This window comes from Podarcis vaucheri (genome assembly GCF_965113315.1).
Source record: "Podarcis vaucheri genome assembly, chromosome: 4".
NCBI classification, from domain to species: Eukaryota; Metazoa; Chordata; class Lepidosauria; order Squamata; family Lacertidae; genus Podarcis; species Podarcis vaucheri.
Genome location: NC_138762.1, coordinates 3,664,830 through 3,688,454, shown reverse-complemented (window position 1 = coordinate 3,688,454; position 23,625 = coordinate 3,664,830). Strand labels below are relative to the sequence as shown.

The following is a 23,625-nucleotide window of genomic DNA, read 5'->3' as shown; positions in this document are numbered from 1 at the left end:
TGCGTGTGTGTGGTGCTTGTGCAACACCATGTCATGAAGGGGGGGATCTCCTGCTACAGTTCCCCCCTTCAGAGATAAGATTGTGAGGGAGGACACCGCACAATCCTTTTCTCCGCACAAGCTTAGTAAAAGTCTGATGTGCCATACCTAAGATCTGGGTCGCGCGTGGCTCCTTGGGGTTCAATCTCGATGAAAGTCGAAGGGGTTCCCGTCGGGATCATCCTATGAGAGGTAGTGGCGCGGGGGTGGAGAGACGGTGCTTGTGCAACACGATGTCATGAGGGGGGGGAATCTCCTGCTACAACACTCTGGTTGAATTTTATAATGAATGATTTTAGAGTGTTGTGTTGTGTTGTACTGTTGTACTGTTTTATTGTTGTTAGCCACCCTGAGCCCGGCTTTGGCTGGGGAGGGCGGGATATAAATAAAATTTATAGTGTTTCTGTGGAGGCGCTAGGGTGGACATCTCGAGGGGTTGTTTCACTATAGAAAGAGCCTTGTTCCATCCCAATTCCCATGGCATCCAAACTGCCCAGACCTGGAGCATCTCTTCCAAGGTTACAGAGTCAGGGGGACTGTGGAGAGCGGACCCCAATCCCACCTCCAGGCTTAGGATTCTCTATGATTCTACATCTCCAGCAGACTTGGGAAGAGTGGAAGAGAAGGTAGTTTGAAAGAGACAACAGATAGAGAATACCAGATAGGTGGGTTGGAAGGCAGAGAATAAAACAGTGTGATACCTGTATGCATTGATGAATATAAATGGTCAGATTTTTATTTTTTAAAAGAATGGGGAACTGAGGTAGGGCAACTGTTAGGTCCGGTGCTATTTTTCTAGAAAAAGAAGTTTCAGAACACCTCTCTCGTTTTCTTAGGATGGCAATGGCACCCACCCAAGAGGGGCCAGAACTGAGTTCCAGCAAGTTCTGGCTGGAAAAAAGACCCAGGTTAGGCCCATTAATAAGTGAGGCCAGCGTAACATAAACAGGAATGGGAACTGACCACAAGACTAGTAAAAACCAGTTAAAGGGGAGATTAATGGCCAATTGTTAAAGAGAAAAACAACTCCAGATAAGGTACAAGGAGGGTTCTGACACAGATACTAAAATCAAATGGGTTGGGTTAGTGGTTTTTCATGAACTATGGCTTGATGAGAGATGGTGAAGTGCAGACGAGGCAGAAAGTGGTTGGGTAAAGGATGAACAGCTAAGATTATGCATACTTTGCCTATGCTGTATAGTCTGTGTCCTAATAGAAATGTAATGCATTACTGAATGAAGTCCTACTGATTGGGGATTTAGTATGAGGCTCCGTTCTTGAAATCACAAGGAGAATTCCCCCCCCCCAACCCCATACCTGGAAACTGAATACAGTGGTACCTCTGGTTACGAACTTAATTTGTTCCAGAGGTCCGTTCTTAAGTAGAAACCGTTCTTATCCTGAGGCGCGCTTTCGCTAATGGAACCTCCCACTGCGCACTCACCTCCTGTACACAATTTCCATTCACATCCTGGGGCAAAGTTCACAACCAGAAGCAGCTACTTCAGGGTTAGCGGAGTTCGTAACCAGAAGCGTTTGTAACCAGAAGCGTTCATAACCAGAGGTACCACTGTACAGGCCTCCTGGCAGCTCTGTCTTGCCCTAAGGACCCTGCCCAGGCCACATCCCTCATTGGGCCCATTCTGCACTCTCCCCAAGTGATTTTACCCAGCTGCCATCTGTCTTGGAAGTATGACAACTGTTCTGGGTTGCCTGGATGAAGAGGGGTATATGTCTGACCACACCCATTTTGCCACACCCACCTCTGGGATGTGGCTCCCAGAAAGCTTTTGATAAGAAAGCATGGCCCTGAAGCTGAAAAAGGGTCACCACCACTGAATAAATCCCTGCTTTTTCAGGACTGGAAACCCAGAATAACATGACATCAAAAGTTCCAGATTTTATTAGGCCAGAGATATGATTAAAATTAGGAAAGAAACTTGACCATCATTTGTTAAAGCAGTCTATTACAGTATTACATACAGAACAATATAAATATGTCATTTCTGTGTGCAACCTGAGAAACATGGAAGAGATGGAGGAATACTATAGGTCCTCAGAAATCTCCACTAATTCCATTTCTGGATTTTCATGATCAAAACAAATATCTCCAGGACAAGGGGTGGACATCCAGGGGGTTGTTCTATGTTCAGGACCTTATTGAGTGGTGCTGACCCATCTTATAATAACCTTTGTGAATCCAGTTGAGGGGTCCTCAGTATGACTGACTCCAGATAGCTCAGGTATGATAATTTATAGGCAATATTTTATGGAAGCAGGAGGTTCTTCAGTATCAGAAAGTGTATGAATCTTTTTTGTCTAACTCTGGAATGTATATAACTGGAGAACAATCAAGCCTTATGAGGAATGGCTGAGGCAATTTGGTATGTTTAACCTCGAAAAGAGGATATGATAGCCATATTAAACTATCTGAACAGCTGTCACATGGAAGATGGAGCAAGTTTATATCCTGCTTCTCCAGAAGGTTGGATTCAAATGTCATGAAAGAAGATTCCAACTAAACATTTGGAGGAACCTTCTGACAGTAAGAGCAGTTTGATGGGGGAACAGACTCCTTTGGAAGGTGGTGGACTCTCCTCCGTTGGAGATTTTTAAACAGAGGTTGGAGGACCACCCACCAGGGATTGTTCAGCGGTGATTCCAACAATGCATGAGGTTGGGCTGGGTGACCCCTGGGGTTTCCTTCCAGCTCTATGATTCTATGATTCCATGAGGCATTTGGAGCTTCAGGGTGGACCAACAACTGAAGGCAGGATTGATCAAAGATGGCATATAAACCTGTATGGACATTTGACACAACACAGCAGAGTTGTTAGAAGGGGAATGAAATGAGAAGCAGGACTGAGATTTGGATATGCTTCGAGGTTCAGGCTATGGGAAGTCGTAAAATCAAAATTACAATTCGGAAGACAATTTGATCTTTTTTGTTTTAGTTTTTTATTTTTATTGGATTATGATTTGATATTGTCAGGGGTTAAGGAGCAGAGGCAAGGGCAAGGGAGGAAACAGAGAGCGAGGGGGAGGAGGCAGAAGAAAGGATGAGTGATGACGACGACCCGAGATCTCCGAGTCTTTCCAGTGAATCAGAAGATTCACAGAAAGGAGCACCAGTGGCCAGGGCAAGGGGGGAGCCTAGGGGAACACCCCAGGAGGAAAGGGCCAGAGGGAGCTCAGAGGGGAGCAGTTGGAAATCGGGACCAGCGTCACCAACAGAGAGCAGGGGAGAGGAAGGGCGTCGGGTATCAAGCGCTGGCAGCTCACAACAGGAGGGAGGGCACGAGTCAGGAGTGGCCACACCTCCATCGGGGAGCGAAGAAACGGTCAGACGGAAAGTGGAAGGTTGGGCGCGCGAGCCAAGTTCAAATGCACAGGAAGGTGGCGCAGTAAGCAGCCCGGAAAGGGAGCCAGGTCCTAAAGCCCGGCGCAAGGAGGCAGGAGGGTCCGGGGGGTCGGCGTCAGAAGAATCCAGGAAGGAAGAGACCCAGGGGGGCAGAGGGACCCAGAGAAGAACAGTCAGGCGGAAAAGGTGGAGTAAGGCTAGGATATTAAGTTGGTGCACAAGGGGCGGAGACTCAGACGGAGCTTCGCCGGTCTAACCCATAAGACGTAGAGTTGCACGCAGCAGCTGGAGAATGGAAACTGTAACTCAATAAAGACTTTTACAAAGTGATTGCTGGCTAGCGTGATCCTCTGTGAGCTAGGATCTGGAAGCAGCTCTGACAGATATGTTAATTGGAGGTTTTTTATTGGGAAATTAATATACACTCTAATGAAAAAAAGAAGGGGAATAAAACAACATCAGCCAGCGTGGTGTAGTGGTTAAGAGCGGTGGACTCGTCATCTGGTGAACCGGGTTCGCTTCCCCGCTCCTCCACATGCAGCTGCTGGGTGACCTTGGGCCAGTCACACTTCTCTGAAGTCTCTCATCCTCACTCACCTCACAGAGTGTTTGTGGTGGGGAAGGAAGGGAAAGGAGATTGTGAGCAGCTTTGAGACTCCTTAGGGTAGTGATAAAGCGGGATATCAAATCCAAACTACTACTACTCCTCCTCCTCCTCCTCCTCTTCTTCTTCTTCTTCTTCTTCTTCTTCTTCTACTTCTTCTTCTTCTTCTTCTTCTTCCATTAGGCAGGCAGTCTCCCCACCCCCACCCCCTTTCCAGTGCATTAATATGGAGATAGTGCTTCCCTTTGGTTTAAGCACTAGATGCTGAGAGTAAACATTTATTCATTCCACTAGTCACCCGTTTTGGTTCCTACTCGAACAGTACATGGACACTTCTACATAACTGTTGTTATTGTAAAAAAAATTCCTTGCAGTAGCACCTTAAAGACCAACTAAGTTAGTTCTTGGTATGAGCTTTCGTGTGCAGATACACTTCTTCAGATATCTGGTATCTGAAGATATCTTGGTATCTGAAGAAGTGTGCATGCACAGGAAAGCTCATACCAAGAACTAACTTAGTTGGTCTTTAAGGTGCTACTGCAAGGAATTTTTTTTATTTTGACTATGGCAGACCAACACGGCTACCTATCTACTGTTGTTATTGTGTTTGTGATGTGCGTGGTTCATTCTGTCATGAATGCTTTAGCTGAGTTTCTTGCATTCAGGGGGTTGGACTAGATGTCCCTTGGGGTCCCTTTCAACTCTATAATTCTATGATTCATTCAAAACCAATAAAATGTTTGTAAAGGAAAAAAGAAAGATGATGGTTAGATCCAGTGCTTTTTTTCCTGGGGGTACGCAGACCCCTAAACATTTTGTGAATCTTTGTCAGAATCTCTGCTCAGCCAAGCCGATAAGGCCTCATCTTCCTCCGAGCTGAGCCTTTGAAATCGCCTCCGACGTGTATAATGACCTGAGCCTTTGATAAGGCCTCAAGCACATTCTATCCAGCAGGATTCCCAGCACAGGGAAGAGACGAGAGGTTTGGCTACATTGTAAAGAGTTTTATTTCTAAACTACGAGAACAGAAAAGACATCCTCTCTCTATGAAAGCAGAGAGCAACTGAACAAAGGAACAAAGAAAACAGGAAACCACTAACGTCACATCCTGTCTCCCTTTTCACGTGAGACTGCAAAGTCTCTGGAATGTAAACAGAGTCCTGGGACTCCGCGCAGCTGCACAGTGAGAAACAGAAACTAACATCCTCATCCTTTCTGTGAACACCACTGGGCAGCGTGTCAGTACATTATCAGTACAAACCCAATTTCTGTACATAGGTACAGCGTTGATCCTTCGGAACAACCTTGGACAATAAATCAGCAGGAATTTCATTACCTGGCATGTAGGACACCGTTACAAGTCCTTTCTGAACACATTCTCTAGCACGTTGCAGCTTCTTGCACAACCAATCAAATAGACCCTGGTTGTACATATAGCAAACTCCAGACGTGCTTTTCCTGTCTGTAGTGTCACTTCCAAAACTCGCATCAGCAAATATCTCAAGACCACCAGACTTCTGATTGTTAAATGTCAGTCTGTAATGCATAGTGCCTTTCAAATAGTGTGCTATGCGTTTCAGAGCTTTCCAATCCTTAACAGTAGGATTGTTGACTTGTCTGCTTAGCAAGTTACAGCTAACTGCAATGTCAGGTCTTGAACATCTGGCAATGAAATTTAGTTTGCCTAGCACACTTCTGTACAGTGTAGTGTCAGAAAATGCTCCTTCAGTGTCATCTACCTGATAACCTGTTGTCATTGGTGTGTCTACAGGGTTAGCATCCACCAGGTTTAGCTTTGTTAACACATCAGCAATTTTAGGTGACTGTTATACTAGGAATTAAAGCTGCATCACATGATGGACACTTCAAGATGGCGGGAGCTGCTGAGCAGACTGCCAGATGTTACACCCCGGGGAAAGCTGATACAGTATCCCAGACCATGCAGGGATGTGTTCCTGAAACCGAAAGCTCCACAAAAGGGAGGCTTTTGGAAGAAGAGTGCACGAGGGGGGTGTTTCCTGTTCAGGGGGTGAAATCTCCAAAGCAGGAGGAGCAAGGGGAGTTGGCTGCCACGTCATCCCAACCATCACTGCAACCAGCAGGTGGCACTGCTGTGTTTGAAGCAGTGGAAAGTTTTTCCTGTGAAATGTTTGGTCAGAGTCCAAACGCCAGGATGATCTGCGCAGATGTGGTCACTAGCTGTTCCAGTACAAAGGCTAAGGCAAACCTTTGTGGAAGATGGAACTGGTTCACCATATTTACATCAAGAAGGGTCTGATCCACCAGTTGGGTGAAGACTCCTTGGAGGTGCAAAGTGTTGTGGAGTCTGGCACACTTCCCTGTGTTCCATTCAGCTTTCTGTACTTGTAGCAGAGTGTGCACAGCGCTAGCCGCTTGGTGTGTAAGCTTGCAGAAGATAGAGTCCACACGCTGCTGTTCTAAACTAACAGCTTTATTTACAGCAGAACAGTAAAAATAAACAAACCATCTGAGACAGCAGGCATCTTGCTTCCTTGCCCGGCAGCAAAAGCGAAAGTCAGACAGAACAAAGAAACAGCTTCTCCAGAAGATGGAGACAGCTCCTCCCCAGAACAGGCAGGACGATGGGTTCTGAGCTGTTAACCCTGTAAGCTCTGATTCCCCATCACACCCCCTCTCGTCCTGCACTGCTGGGGGCTCGTAAGTTTCACCACTTACCCCAAACACAGACCTTTACAGAACTCCCCATGACGCTGAAAGCTTAAAGGTTTCATGAACCCATCTGCCAGGTTCTTCTGGCTTGAACAGAACTGCAATCTCACCAAGCCTAACTGGATACTCTGACACACATTTTGGAAACAGATGTCTAGGTGTTTGGTTCTGGCCTTAAACTGCCCAGACTCTGCCAACTTCAGACAGGGTTGATTGTCCTCCCACACCATGACAGGCAAACAACAATCCCTGCAGATTTCTTGAACCAAACAAACAAAGAATTCCAATTCCCTGCAAAGTTCTGACAGCACACTGAATTCAGCTTCAGTAAAGGAAAGTGCAATGAGACTTTGCTTCCGGGTGTGATGGCCTGGGATTTGGATTCAGATGCTGAACCTGAGGAATCCCAACCTGCACAGGATTCCCTGCCTCCAGAACCAGCTGAGCCGGGGTTGGGGCATGAGCCTGAAAGGACCCCACCTGTGCTGGATCCTCAGGTGCAGGCACCAGCTGAGTCTGCTCTGGCTCCTGAGGTGATGGAGGACCCATTGCCTGCAGGTGCTCCACTCTCAGCGCCGTCAGAGGAAGCTGGGGTTGCCTCTGGGTCCGGTAACCCTCCAGCCTCTCCTGAGCTGCAGAGGCTCAGGGCAGATAGGCAGAGGGAACAAAGTTCCTGCAGTAGGAGTGCTCGCCTCCATGCCAGGAGAGGCGAGTCATCTGAGGATCAGGGCCACCCTATGCCTTGGGACATATAAAAGCCAGCCAGCCCCAGTCCCAAGTTGCGGGAACAACATTGGTGGTTGTCAGTCCCTCCTGAACCCTGCCCTGCACCCAGCTTCAACTTTTATGGACTGCCTTCATATTGCTTCATCGACCATGGGCTGGACTTGGACCTTGCCTCTTGATTAACCCCCGGGACCAGCACACCGGGACATCCACCCAACCAGAGTCCCCAAACCTTACCACCATCCCAGATACGGGCTTCCTGTTAGCCAGATTCGCCCAATCGCTATCTGTCCAGCACATCATCTAGCCATCACCCTTAGCTGAAAGCTTAAGACAGAAATCCTTGGTATCCTGCAGATACGCAGCAACCTCTTGATACCATTCCAGGCACTCACACTGGGGTTTGTAGCTTCCCTGCTGAGCAGATTGGTAGCAAAAGCAATGTCCGGTCTGCTCCACTGGGACAGATACAACAGCCTACCCAGAGCTGACTGAAAGATCTCAGCATTTTTGAACTCAGCGCATTCTACATGCTGACTATCTTTCACGTAACTTGTCTCCATGGGTGTCCTGACCCCTGAATTCAGACATCCTGAACTTCTCAAGCAGTGATGCTGACTTGAATAAAATATTGGTGAGGGGCCAGGTAATGCCCTCCTTGCACAATCAATCACATGATGCATGCACACCATTTGAATGGCACTGCCTATAATGGCAGTGACTTTTTAAGAAAGTAAAATTTTGAGCCCAGCAGCTCCCCTTGCCCTGGAGAACACTTCTAGCATGTCATCTCCCCTACCTGTGTCCATTTGGTATCACCCTTTCCAGGTTTTTTCCTGTCCATTGTGTTTGTCTTTCATTTGTTCTCCTATGTGTGTTGCCAGTAGAAGCCACAATTCTGTGGGTACTCTAGGTGGTGCAGAAAGCACCTAGAAGCTCCCTAGAGGTTCAGGGGCCAATAAACTTCAGTTTTGAGATCTATAAATTTCATTTAGAAAGCAGAGGGTGTCACAGGGCCAACCTACCTTCCCTTTAAAGCAAACATGGGTCTCCAGCTATTTTGGGACTACAACTCCCATCATCCGTAGCTAGCAGGACTAACGGGAAGGGATGATGGAAACTGTAGTCCAGGAGCTGCTGGGGACCCAAGCTTGGGAAACCCTGCTTCAAAGCAACTTTTGCGTTTGGCCTGCAAATATGGGACCTGTTCACCTTTGTATTTTGATTTTATTGTGACCTTTGTACATTATATATTTATTTATAGAGAGAAAATTAAAAGAGAAATTGTATGGCAAGTTGTGGAAGAATAAAAGGTTGTGTTTGGAAAAAAAACCCTGGGGGGTGGCCCCCTCAAAGATTTTATTGGGGGACAAAGACCCCTAGGGCTTTAAGAGTTGGTGCCTATTCCCTACACCCACAGATCTCAGGAATGTTACAACATAAAAACACAATATAAAAACACAAACCGACCTTTGTATAGATTCTTTGATGGGAAGTGAGATCGGAGCTCCTCCAGAAGCTCTTTCCACATTCCACACACTAATATGGTTTCTCCCCTGTATGAATTCTTTGCTGGAAGTGAGATTGGCGTTCTGACTGAAGCTCTTTCCACATTCCACACACTGATAGGGCTTCTCCCCTGTATGAATTCTCTGATGGGAAGAGAGACTGGAGCTCTGACTGAAGCTCTTTCCACATTCCACACACTGATAGGGTTTCTTCCCTGTATGAATTATTTGATGGGTAGTGAGGTTGGAGCTCTTACTGAAGCTCTTTCCACAGTCCACACACTGATAGGGTTTCTCCCCTGTATGAATTCTCTGATGGGAAGTGAGATCGGTGCTCCTACCGAAGCTCTTTCCACATTCCACACACTGATAGGGTTTCTCCCCTGTATGAATTCTCTGATGGGAAGTGAGATCGGTGCTCCTACCGAAGCTCTTTCCACATTCCACACACTGATAGGGTTTCTCCCCTGTATGAATTATTTGATGGGAAGTGAATTTGGAGCTTTCATTGAAGCTCTTTCCACATTCCACACACTGATAGGGTTTCTGCCCTGTATGTATTCTTCTATGGGAAGTGAGATTTTGGCTGTGACTGAAGCTCTTTCCACATTCCACACACTGAAAGGGTTTCTCCCCAGTATGAATTCTTTGATGCAAAGTGAGATTGGAGCTCTGACTGAAGCTCTTTCCACATTCCACACACTGATAGGGTTTCTCCCCTGTATGAATTCTTTGATGGGAAGTGAGTTTGGAGCTTTCAGTGAAGCTCTTTCCACATTCCACACACTGATAGGGTTTCTGCCCTGTATGAATTCTTTGATGGGAAGAAAGATGGGAACTCTGGCTGAAGCTCTTTCCACATTCCACACACTGATAGGGTTTCTCCCCAGTATGAATACTTTGATGGGAAGTGAGAGAGGAGCTCTTCCTGAAGCTCTTTCCACATTCCACACACTGATAGGGTTTCTCCCCAGTATGAATACTTTGATGGGAAGTGAGAGAGGAGCTCTGACTGAAGCTCTTTCCACATTCCACACACTGATAGGGTTTCTCCCCTGTATGAATTCTTTGATGGGATGTGAGAGAGGAGCTTCCAGTGAAGCTCTTTCCACATTCCACACACTGATAGGGTTTCTCCCCTGTATGAATTCTTTGATGGGAAATGAGAGAGAAGCTATGAGTGAAGCTCTTTCCACATTCCACACACTGATAGGGTTTCTTCCCTGTATGAATTCTTTGATGGGTAGTGAGGTTGGAGCTCTGTCTGAAGCTCTTTCCAAAGTCCACACACTGATAGGGTTTCTCCCCTGTATGAATTCTCTGATGGGAAGTGAGATCGGTGCTCCTACCAAAGCTCTTTCCACATTCCACACACTGATAGAGTTTCTTTCCAAGCATATTTTGTTGATGGGAAGTGGAATGGGAGCGCTGACTGCAGCTTTCTCCAAACTCCAAATTTTTACGTGGCTTCTCCTCTCTGGGGATTTTATCGTGGTCACCTTCGTTCTTGATTTCTGATGCATCACAATCTGCCATGGAGACAAATAGGGATTAGAACCTCAGGAACAAATGGAGAAGAACTGAAGGGAGTTCAGTGTGTGTTTATTACCTTTGTTGTTTGTCATTAACCAACATATTTATTATGAGATTCTGTTGAGGTGCTGAATGAAATCATATGAAGAAGTGAAAGAATATGTAAACGATTGGCTGCATTATTTTCAGATTAATGAAATGTTTAGAAAAGAGGTTGCAGAAAGAGGCTATTCTGAAAAAGAATCTAGGTTTCAAAGAGAAGTATTGAATAATGAAGTTAAAAATTTATCTATGATGTATAAATTATTATTAGAATAGCATTTGAAGGATGAAGAGGTTAAATCAGTTATGATTCAATGGGCCAAAGACTTTGGATATAACATTCAATTTAATGATTGGATAAAATTGTGGAAGGAAGGGATGAGATTTACGGCATGTACCACAATTAAAGAAAATGTTATGAAAATGATATATCGATGGTATATAACACCAGTTAAATTAAGTAAGATGTATAAGGTGAGTGATAAATATAGGAAATGTAAGGAGAAAGAAGGGACATTTTATCATATGTGGTGGGAGTGTGAAAAAATGAAGTGCTTCTGGGAAATGATATATAATGAGATAAAGAAAATACTGAAATATACATTTGTTAAAAAACCAGAAGCATTTCTATTAGGAATATTAGGTGGTGAAATAAAAAGGAATGATCAGAAAGTATTTCTGTACGCAGTAACAGCAGCCAGAACTCTTTTGGCCCAGAAATGGAAACAAGAAGAAATGCCTACGATTGAAGAATGGAGATCGAAATTAATGGATTACGCGGAACTGGACAGATTGGCAGGGAGGAGTCGCAACCGACGAGACCAAAGATTCACTGAGGACTGGGGTAAATTTACAGAATATATTAAAAATATTTGTGATAATGATATAATGTTTGTAAGTTTTCAAGAAGCTCTGTAAGAAGATTTGGTAGAAATATTGTTTAAACAACATGGGAAGAAAAGAGATATATAATGCAATCTGTGATAATTACGGAAAATTATCAGACATGTTGATGGAAGTCTAAATAAAAAAAAGATATGTGATGAGTTTTTGATGTTTAATGATGTTATAAATTTGTTTTTATTGGAAAATTAATAAAAAACATATTAAAAAAAACAAAACAGAAAGTGATGTAAAATTGTAGCGTTAAGTGAACAAGGCTACAGTTATGAAGAAATTGATGAAATATTAGGAAAAACTTAACCAAAGCAGGCATTTCTATATTTTTGAAGAGGTATAAGGAGACTCTGTCACTACAAAATCAGACTGGTAATGGCAGGGAATGGTGCACAAAGGCAAGTGACAATGGACGAGTGGAGAGACTGTCCCTACATGACAGAGGAAAATCATCTGGGTGGATACAAGATGATATGGTGCAATGTAATGTGAAGTTGAGTGCAAGGACTGGTCTAAATGTTAGAATTCTAAGGAAAAAGCCATTGTTATCTCTCAAGCAAAGGTTGAAAAGATTAAACCCATGTTAACTGGACAGCGGAACAATGGGACAATGTTATTTGGTGTGATGAGACCCAAAACGCCTTGCTTGGTAGTGATGGCATGACATACGCAAGGAGAAGAATCAGAGAAGATTTACATCCTACTTGCATTACACCGACCGTGAAACACCCAGATAGTGTGTTGATCTGTGGTTGTATGGCAGCAAAAGGTGTGGGCAAAATTTACGTCATTAATGGGAATGTAAATGCCCTAAAATGCATAAATGAAATACTTGTGCCCAAACTGAAACGTTCCTCAGGTGATCTTTTCCCAGATGCTGAAGCATATTGTCAGGGAACTGCCATCGGTTCAGGAGGGAGAGAGGAAAAGCCGAATGGATTACAGAGAGCCTCCAGAGATCACAGGAAGCAATCCCTCTTCAACGGAGGAGAGTAAACACGCCTCCAGTGGAGCGGAGCTGCAGGAGTCGGAAGAGGCAAGACGGTGCCAGGACAACTTGCCTGGGAAAAGCGGGGAGGAGAGGGGTCCTCCGTTACCCACACTGTCCTTGCGCAGAAAGCATCCGTGCAGAGAGGGGAGGCGCAGACTGGGCGTCAAGAAGCTGCTTTGCTGGGGAAAGTTTAGGAACCACCCACTCATGGATTCTGCCAGTGACTGAGTCAGCCACGAGAGAGTGGCGCTCCAGACAGATAAGGTTTATTTTGGCACACACACACATATATATTCTATTTTCTATTTCTTTTTTTTTTAATAAATTTTTTATTGCGTTTCTTTTCATAGGTTCAGAGGTTCAGTCACAAAGCAACAGGCAAGAAACAGTTTTCAGAAATAAAGAAAAATAGAAAAAAAGAAAAAGTTAAATATGTTTCAGATCATCTTTCAACAAATTACTTTCCATTGGCCCTCCTCACATCCTCCCAACATTGCATTCTTTAATCTAACAATATCAGCAATTTATTACCTTATTTCACCGCTTATTGTACCTTTGAATTCATTATGTTACCAATTTCAAAAGTTTGTAATTTAATTTTAGTACCTTTATAATAAACATAATATATTTGTTTCGAGTTTATCTCCTTTTTTGTCATCACTTACTTTATCATTTACCTAATCAAGTTGCAGAAGCATAACGTTTCCTAATCGTGCACAGTCTTAACATTCAAACAACTTATAGTATTTTTGCAAATAGTCCTTAAATTTTTTCCAGTCCTCCTCAATTGTTTCTTCGCTCAGATCTCGAATTCTGCCAGTCATTTCTGCCAACTCCATATAGTCCATCAACTGCGCCTGCCAGTCCTCCAGTGTGGGTAAATCTTGTGTCTTCCAGTACTTTGCAATAAGAATTCTTGCTGCTGTGGTTGCATACATAAACAAAGTTCTGTCTTTCTTTAAAACCTTCCGGTCCACCATGCCCAGAAGGAAGGCCTCCGGTTTCTTGGGGAAGGTATATTTAAATACCTTTTTCAATTCGTTATATATCATTTCCCAGAAGGCCTTTACTTTCGGGCAGGTCCACCAGAGGTGAAAGAATGTCCCTTCTGCCTCCTTACATTTCCAGCATTTGTTATCAGACAGGTGGTATATTTTAGCCAACTTGACTGGGGTCATGTACCACCGGTATACCATTTTCATAATGTTTTCTTTCAAGGCACTACATGCCGTAAATTTCATACCGGTGTTCCATAACCTTTCCCAGTCCTCAAACATAATGTTATGTCCTACATCCTGTGCCCATTTTATCATAGCAGATTTAACTGTCTCATCCTGTGTATTCCATTTAAGCAGCAAGTTATACATTCTCGAAAGTACCTTAGTTTTTGGTTCTAGCAACTCCGTCTCCATTTTCGATTTCTCCACCTGGAAACCAACTTTTTTATCCATTTTAAAGACCTCTTGAATTTGAGCATAATGTAGCCAATCTCGCACCTTACTTTTTAGTTTGTCCTGGCTCTGTAGTTTCCAGTTATCTCCAGATCTTTCAATTAATTCCCAATATTTTGGCCAGTAGGCCTCCATATTGGGCCTTTTTTTGAGAACCTTGGCCTCCACCGGTGATAGCCACCTCGGGGTCTTATTTTCTAGTAAATCCTTATACTTCATCCAGACGGCAAAAATTGATTTTCTGACAATATGGTTTTTAAACAATTTATGAACTTTCGCCTTGTCATACCACAAATATGCATGCCAACCAAAAGCGTTATCAAACCCTTCCAGATCTAGGACATCAGTGTTCTCCAACAAGAACCAATCCTTCAACCAGCAGAAGGCTGCAGCTTCATAATATAGCCTTAAGTCCGGCAGGGCAAACCCCCCTCTTTCTTTTGAGTCAGTTAGTATTTTGAATTTTATTCGGGGCTTTTTGCCCTGCCAGACAAACCTAGATATATCCCTCTGCCATTTTCCAAAGCATTCCACTCTGTCCACGACCTGTAGGGTTTGAAACAGAAATAACATCTTCGGTAAAACACACATCTTTATAGCTGCAATTCGACCTGACAAGGTAAGTTTCAATCTTGACCAAATTTCCAAGTCCTTTTTGATTTCCAACCAACATTTTTCATAATTGTCTTTAAATAGATTCAGGTTTTTGGTGGACAAAAATACCCCCAGGTACTTCACTTTTTTAACCACACTTAATTCTGTTTCTTTCTGGTACCCCTCTGTCTCTGTAGGTGTTAAATTTTTAGTCAAAACCTTGGTTTTTTGTTTGTTTAGCTTGAATCCCGCCACCCGACCAAACTCCGAGATCAGTTCAAGAACTCTTTTTGTGCTAGATTCTGGCTCCTGTAATGTTAAAACTAGGTCATCTGCAAAAGCTTTCAGTTTGTACTGTTTCGCTCCGACCACTATACCCTGCACCAACCGGTCCTCCCTAATCATATTCAGCAACACCTCCAGGACAGAAATGAATAACAGAGGAGATAGAGGGCACCCCTGTCGTGTCCCTTTTTCAATTTTGAGTTCCTCCGACACCACATTGTTCACTATCAGTTTAGCTTTTTGTTCTGAATAGATTGCCTCTATTCCATTTTCAAACCCTCGCCCCACACCCATCCCTTCCAAGTTTTTCTTCATAAACATCCAAGAAATGTTGTCAAATGCTTTCTCTGCATCAATAAAGATTAGCACCGCCCTTGTGTTCCTAATCCGCAAAAGTTCCAATATATCGATAATGTTCCTGGTGTTATCAGACATGTGTCTACCAGGGAGAAAGCCTGCTTGGTCCTTGTGAATTACTTCATTTAGTACTTTTTTAAGTCTACTTGCTAAAATGTCTGCAAATATTTTGTAATCCACATTCAGGAGTGAGATGGGACGGTAATTCTTAAGCTGAGTCTTTTCCGATTCTGACTTGGGTATCAATGTGATGAATGCTTCTTTCCACGTTTCCGGTGCTCTCTTCCCCTCCATAATCTGATTGCAAACCTCCAACAACGGTTGTATCAAAAAATCCTTCAAAGTCTTATAATATTTGGAGGTGAGTCCGTCCGGGCCTGGAGATTTGCCAAGTTGCATGTTCTGAATGGCACCTTCAATTTCCTGTTGAGTTATTTTACAATTAAGAGTTGATCTTTTATCTTGACTTATTTTAGATAATCCATTTGTCTTTAAAAATTGGTCTATTTCCAGTTCTTTCTGAGGCCCCTGTGCGTAAAGATCTTTAAAGTATCTGTGGAAGCACTTCCTTATTTCTTCTGGTTTCTGAACTGTTCTTCCTTGAGTCTCTAAGTTTGTGACCGTGTTTAACTTTTGCCTTTTTTTTCAGCTGCCAGGCTAGCAGCTTTCCACATTTGTTTGCTGATTCAAACAATCTCTGCTTCATTTGTTTAATTTTCCATTCTATCTCTTGATTGATCAATTTCGAATATTGTGCTTGATGGAATTTAATTTCTCTCAGCACCTCCTTTGACTTTGGTTTAGTTCTCAACTTTTTCTCTCCTTCACTTATTTTCTCTAGAATCTTCTCCTTTTTTCCATTCCAGAATTTTCTCTTTATTGTGTTCTGTTGTATCAGAAACCCTCTCATAACTGCTTTACTTGCGTCCCAGATTGTTCTTTTTTCCACCATAGTGTTCAAATTTATTTCAAAGTAGTCCTTTAGTGTTTTTTGGGCCTTCTTGACAATCTCTTGGTCTCTTAACAAGGTGTCATTCATTCTCCATCTGAAGGATCCGGTTGGGGTAAGTCTCAATTCCATTTTCAAAGCATTATGGTCGGAGCAGGTTTTTGGGCAGATTTCCACTTTTCTTGTTTTAGGTGCCAGCCCTCTAGATATCCAAATTTGGTCGATTCGTGTCCATGACAGATGGGCCTCAGAAAAAAAGGTTCCTTCTTTGCCCAAGGGGTTCTTTGTCCTCCATATGTCAATCAAGTCCATATTGTCTGTCATTTCAAAAAACGTTTTAGGGAGTCTGCCGTCTGTTGTTAAATTTTGATTTTGAGATTTGTCCATGTTTGTTGACACCACCCCATTCATATCTCCCATCACAATAATGTTAGAATAGTCCAAATAGTCCAGCATTGTCTCATGCAGCTTCTTGTAAAATTCTGATTTCCCGTCATTCGGCGCGTAAATTCCTAATATCAAGATTTTCTCACCTTGTGTCTGAATTTCAATTGCCAGAGTTCTTCCATAGTCGTCCTTAAATAAGAATTTTGGTGACAGGCTCTCCTTTGCGTATATTACCACACCTCTTTTTTTTACTTTGTCCGATGATATAAATTCTTGACCTAGTCTTTTATTGATTAATATTCTCCTGTGGAGCCTAGTCACGTGTGTTTCTTGAAGGCATATTACGTCCAATTGTTCTTTTTTTAGGATGTGAAATATCCTCCTTCTTTTTTCGGGTGAGTTCGCGCCATTTATATTCCAACTAAGTAGCTGCAGAGACATCCTGTTCTATTTATGTTGCTCTTAAAGTGGGGTGTCTTCCTTTTCCTCAGGTCCCGAGGGTATAGGCGCTGGCCCACCTCCTGGCGGTGCTGGTATAGGTGAAGGTGGTGGCCAAGTTGCTCTTTTTTGAAGATCTTCCCCGTGGTCGTGAAGAAACTTTTGATTGTCTTCAGGTGTTCTAATTTTTACCTTCTTTTCTTTGTAAGTAAAAGAAAGTCCTTGTGGGAACTCCCACCTGCAGGGTATTGCGTTGTGTCTCAGCAGTTTTGCTAGTTCTGTATAGGTGGCTCTAAGGTCCAATAGCTGTCTCAGGATATCTCTGTAAATTTCCACCCTTTTATCTTGTATTTCAATTGCTTTTTTAAAATGAAGGCCTAGGATCTTATCTCTCTCTTCCTTTGATCTTAAAATTATCAAACAGTCTCTAGCTCTGTCCTTCCTTACCAATCTTCCCAGTCTAAAGGCCGAGACAATCTTGAAGTCTGTATCTTCCTTTATGCCCCAGAACTTGGAAAATTCTTGTGTCAAATATCCAATCAGGTCTCCTTGCTCAAGTTCTGGGATGCCTCTCAATTTGATGTTGGTCTCACGGTTTTTCAGTTCCACCATTGACAGGTAAGCTTGTTGTTCACTCACCTGTTTGTGCAGAGGCTTAACTTCTCCTTTTATCTCCTCAACCTCCTTCTGTAGAACTCCCACTTTCTGAATGGCTTCCCCAGCTAATTCACGATTTTCAGCTGTTGCTCCTTGCAGATTCCCTATTGCTTGTGTGTGCTGGGAAACTTGTTCAGTCAATTTTTGAATTGAGGATGTCGCCTTGTCTATTTTCAAAGACTGGTCGTCCACCTTTTGATTTAACTTTGACAATTGCTCCAATATTTGTTTCAAAACTGCATCTGATCCACCTGTTGCCATGTCTTCCTCAGTGGACTTCTCGGTTGTTTCAGCTTCCACCTTTTGTGCCACCAGCACAGTTGGAACCGACGATCGGCGTCCTTGGGTCAAAGTTGTTTGTACAAGTTGAGCTGGTTTTTTTTCCTTTCCTTTTTCCTTAGCCTCTTTAGTTTCCTTGGCTTTAGACGCTCTTGTTCTCCCTGCACCACTCATTACACATCTGTCAGTGTTCAAGGTCAGATTGTCTATTGTTCCATGGGAAAGACAGATCCAGTTATAAACAGCCAATGAAGAGAAAGTCAAAACAAAAATCAGTTCCCAGGTTTTTATAATCCCAAAGCCCTGTAGGGGGAGTGCCACCAAGTTTCAAAGACAAAGAAGGAAGTTTTCCGCCATTAAAGTTCCAATTTCACTCAGTTCAGAAAATCCAAAAGTCCCTTCGCAGACCAAAAGTCCCCCAGAGCACTTTTTAACGTTCAACAAAGTTTCATAGAAGGTGCCTGTAACAATATCACATCCAGTCTTTTCTGCTCAAAAGTATCATTTAGTCCCAATAAGTTTCAGTAACTGTATCCGCAGTTTAACAAAGTATCTCCTCCCCGGCAGCCCGACGATCTGGCTTTTGGAATTTGTAATCCCAGAAAAGATAGGAGGAAAGTCCCAATTTAATACTTAAAGTCCCTTTTATTGAATAACCATCTCTATTTTCCGTCTAGAAAAGAACAACTCCATAAGCGCACGGAAGCTAAAACTTCCCACAGTCTCTTTTTAAGCGCTTTCCGCTTCTTAAATCTTTGCTTTGATCTTGCCAGCAATGCCGGGAGGCGGACTTCCCTTTTTTCGTCTCCCGGTTTCAGTCAAATTCAACAAATTGTTTGCCAATTTTCAGCCCCTTACTCACGGGTATGTTGCTTGCAGCTTGATGTTGGTTTTTAGGAAGAAAGGTCAGCGCTCATCTGCAACAGCCGCGCGGCTTCACATCTGCGGAAAGAGCGATGAACTCACAGCACCGCTCCCCCTCTCTCACTCCGGATCTCCTTACGGGGTCCCTTCTGTGATTTTGGGGTAGCTTCTGGTGCCCGCCGAGTCCCACGGCCACGGGCTCACTCTACCCGTGGTTTCTCTTAATGGGTCGCCGCTATGCCGCAGCGTGTGACCCTTTTCCGCGGAGCCCCTCTTCAGAGAACGAAGAGGACCGCCATTACAGTTTCGCGCCGCCTCCGGAAGTCTCTATTTTCTATTTCAACAGGATTCCGCTCCATGTCATGTTGCTGCTGTGTGCAAAAGGTGCTTTCAAGATAAAGATATTTCACTGCTGGAATGGCCTGGGAACAGCCCAAACTTTAACCCAATCAGAAATCTATGGAGCCGACTAAAGAAACTTGTTAGTCAGAAGCAACCCAGCAATAAAGTCCAATTAACAGAGGCAATAATTTAATCTTGGTTTCACTTTATTACAGCTGCAGAACTAAAAACTTGGTTCATATCATGGGAAGGCGTTGTAAGGCCGTAATTAAAGCTAAAGGTTGCCAATGGTTATGACTGCTGTTCTAATAAATGGTTATGACTGCTGTTCTAATAAATACACCTTCATAAATGTTCTTTCATTACATTCTTCATTAAATTATCTTTGCATTGATATATAATTTTATAGTATTACTCCACACAAAAGGGGTGTTATGAGCCATCAAACCTCAGAAATACACTTTTCACAAAAGGTTTCCACAATTTTGGCCACTAGGAGAAGTTGTTCATTTTAAAGTTAAAGTTCTTTATATATGGGATCAGATTATTATTATTTATGCTTCATGTTTATAAATGTGTTGGAAGCCATGTTTATATATGTGTTGGGGCAACCCAGCCAAATGGGCAGGGTATAAATAAAAAATATTATTATTACTACAGTGGTACATCGATTTAAGAGCAGCCCTGTTCCGGAAAAGATTAAGTTTGTAAACCATCTTCATCATCAGCGTCATCAGCATCACTGCTACTAAACCATCGGAAGATGCAGACATTTCGTGTTCCTTGCCTCAGGAGACAACTAAAGTCAGAAAGAAGAAAGAAACAGCTTTCCCGGATGTTGAGAAAGCTCCTCCCCAGATGCAGGACACTCTGAGCTGTTAACCCTGTAAGCTCTAAACTTCACAACTTATCTTTCCTAACAATTCTGAAGCTGACATTGAAGATGGCCTGGGCAGTTCAGACCAGCCTGATTGTGGTAGAAAAAGGAATAATTTGAGGAAGATTGTTCAAAGAAAAAACTGTAAGTTACTGTTTATTGTGGGGGTGTTAGGTTCCCAGGTGTTATAGGGGCCACGGTTGAGCTCTGTGAAAATAGATGAGGTTGGTCATATAGACGTATTTTTTGAATTTCCAGGCTAATATGATGATCCCTCTGCAAAAGCCTTTGACTGTGTCGACCACAGCAAACTATGGCAAGTTCTTAAAGAAATGGGAGTGCCTGATCACCTCATCTGTCTCCTGAGAAATCTCTATGTGGGACAAGAAGCTACAGTTAGAACTGGATATGGGACAACTGATTGGTTCAAAATTGGGAAAGGAGTACGACAAGGCTGTATATTGTCTCCCTGCTTATTTAACTTATATGCAGAATTCATCATGCGAAAGGCTGGGCTGGATGAATCCCAAGCCGGAATTAAGATCGCCGGAAGAAATATCAACAACCTCAGATAAGCAGATGACACAACCCTGATGGCAGAAAGTGAGGAGGAATTAAAAAACCTTTTAATGAGGGTGAAAGAGGAGAGCGCAAAATATGGTCTGAAGCTCAACATCAAAAAAACGAAGATCATGGCCACTGGGCCCATCACCTCCTGGCAAATAGAAAGGGAAGAAATGGAGGCAGTGAGAGATTTTACTTTCTTGGGCTCCGTGATCACTGCACATGGTGACAGCAGTCACGAAATTAAAAGACGCCTGCTCCTTGGGAGAAAGGCGATGGCAAACCTAGACAGCATCTTAAAAAGCAGAGACATCACCTTGCCAACAAAGGTCCGTATAGTTAAAGCCATGGTTTTCCCATTAGTGATGTATGGAGGTGAGAGCTGGACCATAAAGAAGGCTGATCGCCGAAGAATTGATGCTTCTGAATTATGGTGCTGGAGGAGACTCTTGAGAGTCCCATGGACTGCAAGAAGATCAAACGCATCCATTCTGAAGGAAATCAGCCCTGAGTGGTCACTGGAAGGACAGATCATGAAGCTGAGGCTCCAGTACTTTGGCCACCTCATGAGAAGAGAAGACTCCCTGGAAAAGACCCTGATGTTGGGAAAGATGGAGGGCACAAGGAGAAGGGGACGACAGAGGACGAGATGGTTGGATGGTGTTCTCGAAGCCACAAACATGAGTCTCACCAAACTGCGAGAGGCAGTGGAAGACAGGAGTGCCTGGCGTGCTCTGGTCCAGGGGGTCACGAAGAGTCGGACACGACTAAACGACTAAACAACAACAACAACAATGATGATCCCACAGGGAGCCTTACCAAGAGAGGCCACGGTCCCACGAGTCTCCTCCATGACGTCCTTATGCAGAGCTCTCTGGTCAGGATCCAGCAACGCCCACTCCTCATCCGTGAAACAAACAGCGACATCTTCAAAGCACACTGGACCCTAAAAGAAAAAAGGAAATGTCGTCCTCTGAGACAGCAGAAATATGATCTGCTATAATAATAATAATAATAATAATAATAATAATAATAATAATAATAATAATTTATTATTTATACCCCGCCCATCTGGCTGGGCCTCCCCAGCCACTCTGGGCGGCTTCCATAAAACCAAAAATACAGTAAAATCACACATTAAAAACTTCCCTGAACAGGGCTGCCTTAAGATGTCTTCTGAATGTCAGGTAGTTGTTTATCGCTTTAACATCTGCTGGAAGGGCGTTCCACAGGGCGGGCGCCACTACCGAGAAGGCCCTCTGCCTGGTTCCCTGTAGCTTTGCTTCTCACAATGAGGGAACCGCCAGAAGGCCCTCGGCGCTAGACCTCAGCGTCCGGGCAGAACGATGGGGGTAGAGACGCTCCTTCAGGTATACTGGACCGAGGCCGTTTAGGGCTTTAAAGGTCAGCACCAACACTTTGAATTGTGCTCGGAAACGTACTGGGAGCCAATGCAGGTCTTTCAAGACCGGTGTTATATGGTCTCGGCGGCCCCCCCCCAGTCACTAGTCTAGCTGCTGCATTCTGGATTAGTTGTAGTTTCCGAGTCACCTTCAAAGGTAGCCCCACGTAGAGTGCATTGCAGTAGTCCCAAGCGGGAGATAACCAGAGCATGCACCACTCTGGCGAGACAGTCCGCAGGCAGGTAGGGTCTCAGCCTACGTACCAGATGGAGCTGGTAAACAGCTGCCCTGGACACAGATTTGACCTGTGCCTCCATGGACAGCTGTGAGTCCAAAATGACTCCCAGGCTGCGCACCTGATCCTTCAGGGGCACAGTTACCCCATTCAGGACCAGGGAATCCTCCACACCTGCCCGCCTCCTGTCCCCCAAAAACAGTACTTCTGTCTTGTCAGGATTCAACCTCAATCTGTTAGCCGCCATCCATCCTCCAACCGCCTCCAGACACTCACGCAGGACCTTCACCGCCTTCACTGGTTCTGATTTAAAAGAGAGGTAGAGCTGGGTATCATCCGCATACTGATGAACACCCAGCCCAAACCTCCTGATGATCTCTCCCAGCGGCTGCATGTAAATGTTGAAAAGCATGGGGGAGAGGACAGAACCCTGAGGCACCCCACAAGTGAGAGCCCAGGGGTCTGAACACTCATCCCCCCCCACCACTTTCTGAACACGGCCCAGGAGGAAGGAGCGGAACCAGCCCCTCAAGACGGTCCAGAAGGATGCTATGGTCGATGGTATCAAACTAGGAAACAGCTCTCACCTTTGTCCCTAGCCCGCCGGAGATCATCAACCAGTGCGACCAAGGCATTTTCAATCCCATGATGAGGCCTGAATCCCGACTGGAAGGGATCCAAATGGTCCACTTCTTCCAGGCGTGCCTGGAGTTGTTCGGCAACCGCTCGCTCAATCACCTTGCCCAGGAATGGAAGATTTGAGACTGGGCGATAATTGGCCATCGTGGCCGCATCTAAAGATGTTTTTTTTAAGAAGCGGTTTAATAACCTTCTCTTTCAGCGGGTCTGGGAAGGCTCCCTCACGGAGGGAAGCATTCACCACCCCACGAAGCCCATCGCCCAGTCCTTCCCGGCTAGCTTTTATAAGCCAGGATGGGCAAGGATCCAGGAGACAGGTGGTTGGTTTCACTCGTCCAAGCAGCCTGTCCACATCCTCGGAGGTAACAGATTGGAATTGATCCCACTCAACTTGACTAGACAGAACTCTAGCACTCTCCCGCCCCGGCCCTGCTCCCACGGTGGAGTCTACTTCTTCCCGAATCTGAGCGATTTTATCTGCAAAAAACTTTGCAAAATCATTGCAGGAGAACATGTGGCCCGTACTGGGCCCCATGTTGCAGGTGGTTCCGCTAAATTGTGAACCACCTGAAAAAGTCTCCTGCTGCTGTTTTCTGCAGATGCAATAGAGGCGTTGAAGAAATTCTTCTTCGCCGTCGCTATCGCCACTTGGTAGGCTCGACGTTGAGCTCTAACCTGTGTCTGGTCAGATTCGGAATGAGTTATCCGCCACCGGCGCTCTAGCCGTCTCAACGATTGTTTCATTGCCCTCAGATCCGTGGAAAACCACGGGGCTGTGCGGGCTCCATGCAATCGGAGAGGGCGCTTCGGAGCCAAACAGTCAATAGCCCTGGTTAACTCCACATTCCAGCGGGCCACCAGGGAATCGGCTGAAAGGCCATCAACATGGGATAAAGCATCCCCTACCACTCT

The 23,625-nt window shown here is 44.4% G+C and overlaps 2 protein-coding genes across 6 annotated transcripts in view; one reads left to right on the top strand and one right to left on the bottom strand.

The window, feature by feature from the left end:
* Positions 1-23,625, top strand: part of LOC309530300 (uncharacterized protein) — a 670,922-nt gene that overhangs the window by 291,891 nt on the left and 355,406 nt on the right. The window lies entirely within an intron of this gene.
* Positions 1-23,625, bottom strand: part of LOC309530339 (uncharacterized protein) — a 120,662-nt gene that overhangs the window by 59,126 nt on the left and 37,911 nt on the right. For both annotated transcript variants that reach the window (XM_082219218.1, XM_082219219.1), the window contains exons 5-6: positions 21,256-21,382; positions 8,764-10,458 (exon numbers count right to left, since the gene is read on the bottom strand). In XM_082219218.1, coding sequence (XP_082075344.1) covers positions 8,801-10,458; positions 21,256-21,382 — 1,785 coding nt within the window. In that variant the 3' untranslated portion in view covers positions 8,764-8,800. Of the gene's footprint in view, positions 10,459-21,255; positions 21,383-23,625 lie in introns of those variants that run through there.